General features: G+C 41.4%; 1 protein-coding gene across 1 annotated transcript in view; it reads right to left on the reverse strand.

Moving 5' to 3' along the window:
• Window positions 1-654: 654 nt before the first annotated feature.
• Window positions 655-9816, reverse strand: part of sonb (SON DNA and RNA binding protein b) — a 26247-nt gene continuing 17085 nt past the window's right edge. Inside the window, exons 13-20 of the mRNA XM_005748080.2 lie at window positions 9137-9352; window positions 7571-7681; window positions 6314-6430; window positions 5136-5283; window positions 4824-4892; window positions 3721-3836; window positions 2408-2509; window positions 655-1680 (exon numbers count right to left, since the gene is read on the reverse strand). Of these exons, the coding sequence (XP_005748137.1) occupies window positions 1603-1680; window positions 2408-2509; window positions 3721-3836; window positions 4824-4892; window positions 5136-5283; window positions 6314-6430; window positions 7571-7681; window positions 9137-9352 (957 nt within the window). The 3' untranslated portion in view covers window positions 655-1602. The remainder of the gene's footprint in view (window positions 1681-2407; window positions 2510-3720; window positions 3837-4823; window positions 4893-5135; window positions 5284-6313; window positions 6431-7570; window positions 7682-9136; window positions 9353-9816) is intronic.

Below are 9816 nucleotides of genomic sequence, written 5' to 3' on the forward strand. Positions count from 1 at the left end.
AATGTTACTGAATTATATTATAATGTCCCACATTTCACCTAATTCTTTAACAGCATTCATATTTAAAGCTTTAAATCACCATTTATCCTCATGATACTGATTTAATTTGTGCAAATACTGACTTCGTTTGGTGAGCAGTGTGTATTTTACAGTGATGTCCTCAGGCTAAAATATCAGCATAATCTGTCTCCATTTAGGTCTATTCTTAGGAGGTATAATACCATGTTTATGCCTCAGCAATACCATTACACAAAGCTCTGATTAAAAAGTGTGTGGAGCACCAGTTTAGGTCCAGGTGTGACTCAGAGCGGAGGTCTCCCCCTCCCCTTTCTCCCTGCTTTCTCGAGTCACTAAAACTATTTAACAAAGGTGACAAAAATCTCCCCCAAATCAAAGCATCTTCTGCCATTTATAGTACACAGTTTACTATGAACGATCAAACGGTTCTTTGCCTGACTGCATGTACTGTGTTGACATTTAGACAATATGTTGGTGTTCATGTTCACGGCAATTTAGCAGGATAAGTTACACTAAACATCAGGTCGAGACTCCAGAACAACGCCACCCTCATTAAAAATGCTGGTCTGAAGTCAAAAGTGCTAAAGAGTGCTGGTATAGGACTCTGAACAAAGAAAGACAATGCAGTCCGTCTACTAAATAACATAAATATAATCTTTATTTCTGTATACATATGTTTAGAAGGCCAGAATAAAAGTTTAACAGCCTTGTATGAGAAACACTTTTGTTTAAATTTAAACACAAAGACTAACATTAGCTGTCATTCACAGATACAACTTTTCACTAACAGTCCAGTTTGCTTCTGCTTTTGTGTGACTATGAGAAATGTCCTGCAGACTGTCGGCTGTGTTAGACGTAAGTGTTGACCAGCTAATAGAATATAGGGCTAAACTGCTACTAAACTATACATTTGTCATACATATGTACACACAGGCATGCACACATCGTCCACTTTTACTATGATCACTTTTTACCACTCCTACCCCTACAAAAACAAACAAGGTGATCATTCAAGTACCTTTAGAAAAGGTGTGATGTCTTATAGGCATAACACTGGTCACGATCAGCACTCTGAACCTGCTTTCATAGTTCTCATGTTATGTGCCAAAGGTGGTAGTTCTTGAAATATAAATGAGCCTCCAGAGTGGAAACACTGGTTAATCACTGGGACTGAAACAAACAAAAAAACAACATTGGTGACAAACTAAAACTATCTAAACCACTCATGGAAGACCTTGTAGCAGTGCTGTGGTAGCTGTCGTTACTTCACAACAGTTGGTTCCCTTTTTGTGTGGCATTTTCTTCAGGTGTTCTCTAACAGTACAAAGACACCTGAGTCTGTTTTCAGGTACCCTGTGTGATTGGTGTACCTGTGCCTGTTACCCAATGGGTGGGAGGACAGGGCCACATGACCCTGGTTGATTAAGCAATTAAGGAGCCAGGTAGACACTGTGACACTGGGAAAGTAGATGAACCATGGCACAAAGCACAGGACCAGCTTCAGAGCTCTGGGCTTTCCTACTGTGACAAATCAAAATGTTTGCCTTGAACAGGGCCCATGTTACATTTGTAATGTGTGCATGACTATGTAGAGAAAAGCGGGCCTGTAGAAGCAGCAGTGAAGACAGGGCCAGTGTAGAGTCCTGGTCCATCCACAGGAACCTTTGGATAGAAGAAAATAAAAAATTAATGCAACCTTGCATTTTTATTATTGATTATGCCACCAGCATTTAAAAAGCAATAAATTCTATGTGTAGTACAACTTTGAGAATGCCTTAATTACATTACAAAAACATTTACGTTAGACTAAAATGATAAAATCTCTTTTATTTTGAAGACTTTTTTCATACTGTATCCTATAACGTCTTTAGATTGTTGATTCTTTAACCTCTTAAGCCCCGAGCCTGACTGATCTCCTGCCTTTTGGCCCCGTATCAGGGGGCGTTGGGGCTTAAGAGGTTAAGGACGCAAACAGAAGTGATTACGTTCACGGTTCATACTATCCATCTGTATATGCTTAAATAAAATCTTTTTGATGTGTTTTCTTTGTTAATTTAACCACATACAGACATTCAGAAGAAGTGCCCTTCAACTGCACACTATCACTGCTCTGTGAGGCTGAACCTGCACGGTGACATAAAGGTTCTCGATCATTTCAGGGTCACAGCACACAGACTTATGACTAACTACGTAAATAAATGCTACATTTATTTATGTAGTTAGTCACAACTACATAAGCAATAGTTATTACAGCAGCCAGTGTAGACTGAAGGCTCTCGCTGAGCAATCAGTTACAGCGGATCCACTCTTTTCTTTGTAGTTACACACTTGCAGGGTGACTTATATTAAAAGTGACGTGACTGTCAGAGCTGTGACTGCTGTGGGTTACCTCTCCCAGAGCTTGCAGGGCAACTGTGGCTGCCATGGCCTTGGCGTGCTTCTTATTGGGACTGGCTGTCTGGGGTTGGTAGTCCACACCATTCACTGTGACCTGGAGATAACACAACACATAACTCTGTTCACTAACAACATCCAACAAACACAGGTCCAGATTAACAAAATCCACTTTCTGGGATCGTAAACAACACGTGAATCTGATGCATTTAATTAAAACACTTTTTTAGCAGTTTTTTAAAAGGTTTTTAATTACATGCACTCTCAAGGATTTAGCATGAGGGACAATAACACGAGCCAGGAAGTACACCTGTGTGGTGCTCAATCATCTTTGATCAAATAGATTGAAATAAAAAAGCCTCACATATACAAAAACATGTGTTTAAGAGTTGGTAATAGGGTCACAAATGAAGTTAAATAAGGCCAAAATGCATACGAGAGGAATAAAGAGCTGGCTGTATATAACAGAATCAGGTGCTTCCCTTTGTCACATACAGTCACATTGTACCACTACAGTAACATCTTTGAAACTGACACCACAACAACTGGGAAGCAGCAGAGACTCCAAACTCCCCCTGAGATGCTGGATATTACGAACACAGATCACTATTTATAATTTTCATTTTCTCAGATGCACCTGTAAGTTACCCAAAAGTAATGAGATTACTGTTACTTTCCCATAAGCACGCTGCGTTACTGCGTTACTAAACCGTGGTTTGTTTGTGAGAGCGTCTCATGACAACGACGTACGAGCGTGCGACGCCCGTGGCAGCAACAGACGTGTGCAGATCAACAATGGATAATATAGAGTGCAGAGAGAGTACATGCAGCGTTCAACGCTTGGAAGTAATCACATTACTTTGAGTTTGATTCTGTAAAAATCCACTGTTCACTCTGTGTGGGAAGAAAACTTTCTACAGCGAAAAATGAAACTTCAAATGTGAGCGAGCGGCGAGCAGCGAGCGCGCTGCCACGGGAACGCGACGCTCACAGAGAAACCCCCGAATGCGTAAACGAGTAAACAGTAAATTAATGGGATTACTTTCTTGGAGAAGTAATCAGTAATTACTAAACTAATTTTGGGAGTAACTAATTACTATTTTCAAGGCCAACACTGTTGGTCATATAAGGTGATTTACCCACCACCAGCAGTAATGTGATTACTATCGTCAGATGATTTTTGTTGCCTCTGATTATAAAGCCTGCAGAGCAGGAAGCTCCAGCTGCAGAGTGACTGTGTGGGGTTTAATGACGTAGTGGAGAAGGTGCAGATTGTCGCCAGCTTCACACAGAATGAAAATGACCCACCTTGAAAAGAAAATTCTTGCGGTGGTCAGGACCACTGTGATGGACCATAACAAAGTCTGGCTGCATTATCTTTCTCTTGTTACACAACTCAATGAGAGCAGACACCGGGTGCTTCCCTGCACACACATAAAAGGACATCGTTAGATTTGGAGAGCGCTCAGAGGAAGCTCTTTTTCTACAGAAGCATTGATATTTATGATGAATATCTTTTGTCCTTGTTTATGTTTGACATGCAGCTCAGACCCTTGCAGGAGCTTTTGCGGTTTACTACAGATTTAGAAGTTACTATTCCTGAAAAAAGATCGACTGCACAAACAGTTCAGAGAATTCTGTTTATTGTTTATGTGAGATCGCCATCTTGTGGAAAACATCGGCACTGCGGCTTATTTGTTCTGGTTTTGCACATTTTATATGTTGTAGTGGCAGAGCTGCGTAAGTATGTTGCACATAATCACGTATATCTGCACCTTTGTTCTGATTCACATCACTTTGCTGAGGATAAATTACACACACTGTTCTGATGCTACCGATACTTTGATCCTGTGGATGAAGGCTGAGAGCCAGACTTACAATGCAAACTGCACGTTGGAAATGAAAAGTTACTTCCTGGATTTACCAAAGACGTGCAGCAGCATGTTTGTAATTGACAGGCATGGTTGTTTATTGTTTATGTATTTGTTGGAATTTTCCTTTTAGAGGTGAATGCCTAAACATGTAAGTGCTGCTGCGTTTATGGACTTAACAGTAACTTCTTTAACATGCAAATTGGTTCGTTTCTGGACACAAATACTGTTTTATCTTCTTCTGTCAATCCTAAATGTCAGCTGATACACACGGATTTCAGATTTGGTGGAGTAATATATTCATTCTCCAGCTATCACACCCTCACAGATGACACTCACTCAGCAGAAACCTCTAACAGCAGGGTCTGATTCTCTGCCTCTCACTGGTCCTAAGCACCATCGTTATCATAAAGAAATGCATGTAGAACAAGTTTACTGTGTATTTGCTCCTGTGGGTCTGATTGGGTTTTTTGATGAGCTGCAAGACTAAAGGTCAACAGTATCACCATCTTTCAGGAAACAAATTCAGGTGTATTTTACCCATCAGATCCTTGGTTACTACCAGTCCACCAGTTTGCTTCTGTAGTTTCTCTCCTTCAGCAACTAGACCTAAAACATTAAAGTCAACATCAATAATGTGGTATTATTTATAATATCACCCATACACTTCCCTAAAGAGTGAAATGTGAGAATCGTACTATAAACTAATATTTGTGGCCAAATAACAGTAAATCCATGCAATATGACACCATATAGATCCCACTGCCTTCACTATCACCGTCTTGCAAAGCTTGTGTGAGCATCTATTGTCGAGACTCCGCAGCAAAAAGTGCATCACTTGGTTTCTCGTACCTTTGCGGTCAACCTTAAAGTCAATAACGATGGGTTCCACGGTACCCTCGCGGTTCCTTCCGAGCCCTTCGCCTGTCTTCCACCCCATCTTTCTCATCAGGAACTCCCCGACACCCCCTGACACTGGAGCTGCCCTGAGAAACTGGTCCTAGTCAGAACACAAACAACACAGTAAAAAGTCAGAAGGGAGAAAAGAAAGAAAACAACATCTACACGAGCGCAGGGATGGGCAGGATATGTTATCACATTTTCATCGCAAACATTTTCTTCTCATGCTCCTTGTCACAGTCGCAATTGTGTGGTGTCTCTTTAAGACAGCCTAAGGTGATGTTTTGTGATGTCACAAGTATGCGCTGCTGCCCATGCTGTGGGAGAAACATGCTGCACATGAACGCTGACTGAGATGAACCTCGTATCTTTATACCTAACTCAAAGCAACGTTACGGGTTGTGTGAACACTGCTCGCTTCATATATGATGAGACAGCAGCCGTTCAACCGGGCCGTGTAAGGTTGATGAAGAGTGTGTTTGTTAAAGGACGAGCACTGTGGAATTCCCAGTGTGGTCGTGAGTCTGTGACCGTCCTGCCGAGTGTTTCTGCCGCCTCCTCTCAACCACTGAATACAACCCACGTTGCAGCATGCAGTGAAGTACACGCAGGTTAAATGTAGGTAACTGAACGTGAACCAGCGATCGATTAGAGCAGGCAGATACGTCTTCTTCATGTTTATGCTTTGAGAACATGCGATTCGATAAGACTCCAAAGGTTTTGATCACGACAGCAGTGATGAGTGCGGCTGCTGTCTTAAAAACACACTGTTTGTATTCCAGCTGTGGCAGACAGGAAGAAGAGGCTGCACAATAACTTACACACTTCTTTGCTGCTGTTGTTGAGAAAAAAAGGGTTGAATCTTGCATCACTTTCTATTTGCACTCAAGCTTCTGGATGTATACTACAGTACGCATGTGATGACACGGCTGCACTACTGCACGTCTTTTCTTCTATATTGTCTAGAAGAGTTATAACCTCTGCTTTCTAACAGCCTCAGATGTGAGGCTCAGTGTGAAAATACTGAGCATAGTATACTAGACGTGGTGCAGAGCTTCACTAGGAGATGACTACCAGGGGGTTAAAACTCAATCAAGCTTGATTTTTGCGTTGAATGCTGTGTACATTACCTTCTTCAGCCATGCTTGTGGTCCACTGGTCGAGAGCTCCTCAGAGCTGAGGACCTGGGCTCCAGTTGAACCAGTGAAAAGACCAGGAACCGTGTTGGATTGGGCCCAAGCATCTACCTATTGAAAAAGGACACTTCTATAAAATAAGAGCGTTTAAGCATGTCTGTATTTGTCTGACACAACTGTCAGTATTCCGAGATTAGCTATCCCCATTCTCTGGGCTTCACGTTTGCTACCATGGGTGGGAATGCAGATTTGATTTGGCAGGTTTTCTGACAGATCCACAGGCCTCTGGCTGCTCTTTTTGATTTTATAGAAGAAACACTGTCACATAAATCATTAAGACTAATTTCATTCACGAAGCGTCTACAAAACATCTGCTTCCAAACAGATCAACTGCAGCTGCTGCAGTCAGTATCAAAGTGGCAGCTCCACCTCACACTCATGACAGCCGCACAGATATTTATGAGGCTCAGTCACCACTTAATCAAAGCTGAATGTTTTCCCAAGTTTACGCTTTTGTGAAATTGTATAATACGCATAAAATACTATAACACTCAGAATTAACCTCAGCAGCTACAACATTATACAAGTATTAATATGTGAGTAATGTCTCAGCAGTGGTACACCAGGGACAGATCACCTACTACTAGTGTGTGAATGTGTGTGTGACTGAATGTAGTGTAACGCACTTTGGGGTCCTTATGCACTGAGTAAAGCGCTGTGCAAATACAGGCCATTTACCATTTTTACCATCTACTAATCAGAAGGCTGGTGGTTCGACCCCCATCTGCTCCGGTCTGCATGTCATCCTTGGGCAACACACTGACGCCAAGTTGCTCGAATGTGTGTGACTGTTGGGTAGAAAGCACTTAGCATGGAACAAAGTGCTTCTGCAAATGTGTTTGAATGGGTGAAGGAGGCAAGTTGTGTAAGCAGCAAAGCAGTATGTAAGAACCATTTACACTGAACATGAAATGCTTTTGTGTCTTTTGTGCATTTTCCTGTTTTACAAAATGCTGACCTGACAAAATGAGAAAAGCCATGTTTAGTTTTTATTGAAAAAAGATGATATTAGGAGCTGAAACCCAGAACAACATTTACATGCTGCACCTAAAACTGAGGCTGCCAGAGTGGTGATACAGTGTGATTATGCTGCTATTATAGCATCTTCATAGTTTCACACGCTAACAATATAACGTTTTTATGGTGAGCACGTTAGCTGCTTTAAACGTTTATTCTTTTGAGACTTATTACCTGCTCTTGTGCTCGGGTGAGCATGCGGATGGCACTGATGTCATAGGGGTTCTCAGCCAATCGCCTCTGAGCTTTGATTCGTTCAGTTACAGCCTGGGTGATGTCTACTTGCTGGAGAGACAGAAAAACAGAGAGCGAGAGAGGTTAGTCAGACACAGGTTTGAGGGTTAAGAAGGAGAGAAGACCCAAACTAGAGTTGTTTTAAACTCTTACAGTCTGAATAAGTCCGTGATACAAAAATATCTTAAACCATTCAATTGTTTTGCAGCTAGTTTACAAAGAACAAAGAAAACGGAGCTTCCTCCAAAACCCTAAATACAAGCACACTGGGTTCATTGGTAACTCTTAACTGGTCAAAGGTTTGGCAGCTGTGTGGCTGAGACTTTGTGTTAGCCCACTGCTGGCTGGTTCACACTCCAGGGCCCCACTTATCTAGAAATCTCTGTTTGTTCATAAACACTTCACTTTACTGATGATTACCTCGTTAAAGACTAAAGTGTTTTCAAGAAACTGTTTAAATTCCATTTTCTCATTTTATATGTCAATAACAACATTACAAATTCAGCCACTTTCCAAATCAATCCATGCCTCCCACCAAACCTAGCGCTTATAAATCAGAAGGTGTGGAAACAGCGGTTCAACAACAGAGAAGATAAAATCTCGATGTACCCTATGTTTCAATGACATACTTCATTTAACTTTTGTAAAGCATTTAAACAATGTTTCCCACAGACAGGCAGTGTAAAAATAAGAGCTCTACCACACAGCAAGACAAAATATGCCCAGAGATCCTTCCAGGAAAATTCATGTCAGCTCTGCCTTCACCACACAAAATCTGTTTCAACGCTGATATTGTCAAAGTTGAACATTAATTAGCATCTCATTAAGCCGCATTTTAAAAACAGCGACCTTTCCAGTCCAATAAAAGTAATGTCTCGGTGCCTTCCCTCAGAGCACGTCTTTGGTGGGACGGGAGTAATCTAGTCCCATCACTGTAGACAAACACTGTCAAAGCACGGTCCAGGCAAATGGCAACAACATACTGTTTGGATCGTTTTGCATTTCATGTTAAACGAAACCTTCTTTGGGGAAACACATGAGGAAGGACGCATGAAGGAAAATGCAACAAAGAACTGAAGCAAACTGAGGGTTTAAATATGGGAAGAGTGAAGAAAGACAGAAACAAACAGCGAGAAAGACACCAGAAGGCACAGGGAATAAAGGGAAGGCAGAGTAGGAACAACAAGAGAGTATAAACAAACTAGATCATTAAACTACGGAGAACTAAGAATACAAACACAAAACTCAGCCTAAGAATTTTATCTCCAACTTCCTTTCAGATAAGTGGTAAATCCACTCTTGGAAGAAGAGACCTGGTTGAGCTTGCTAGCATTAGTACAGGATATCCAGTGGATTTTGTCCAACTAAACACTGTAATGCCTGGCATAGTGGAATCACACAATCACATTTACTCCATGCACTGTTCACCAGCATCGCCCAAATGATCTTTAAAAAGGTGAGAGGTGTTCACTTCTGTTGTATAGTATGCACTATCTCATTTCTCACCTGCAGTTGTGGGTCAGGAAAAACTTTGTCACTGTTGGTCACAAACGCTGGCTGTTCAATAACTTCCTGCAAAACCGCTGCCGTTTCCCCTGATGATGATGATGAGGAGGGTGCTGCTGACAGAACATTTGTTTGGGCCTTTGTTGTAGCAGCAGCCTTCTCGGTTGTTTTGTCAACTGGCACCCATTCTCCATAAGCACCCAGTCCCTCTCCTTCCTGTAACACATTACATTAGATAAGTAACTATGGGTTTATATTAAAAGACATTTTCTTTGATAATTACCTGCAATTAATCAGGTTAAAGGGAGACATTTATTCTGTGGAATACAAAGTGCAGCTCAAAGAATAAACTGAAGCTAGAATTGTTTCAATGCTTACTGTTCATATAGATCAGATTCAGATCATTTTATTGATTCTGACAATTCATTTGCAGCTTAGCCACAACCTGCTCATGCAATCACAGGCACAAATAGAAATGTGTCCACCAACGATCATACAAAGAAGTCCATCTAAGTGTGTCAGAGTTAAGTGATCTAATAGCCAAGGGAATAAAAGATTTGAAGTATCTGTTTGTGTTTCACTGGGAACGAGGTAATGGTGACCTGAGAGGAACTTCCTGAACTCAAATGACGAACATGGTCAGCACAGCTGATTCTTTGGGGGTATTGAGAGGTGCCCTG

This window comes from Pundamilia nyererei, unplaced genomic scaffold (genome assembly GCF_000239375.1).
Source record: "Pundamilia nyererei isolate P.nyererei 1_Seehausen unplaced genomic scaffold, PunNye1.0 scaffold00212, whole genome shotgun sequence".
Lineage (NCBI taxonomy): Eukaryota > Metazoa > Chordata > Actinopteri > Cichliformes > Cichlidae > Pundamilia > Pundamilia nyererei.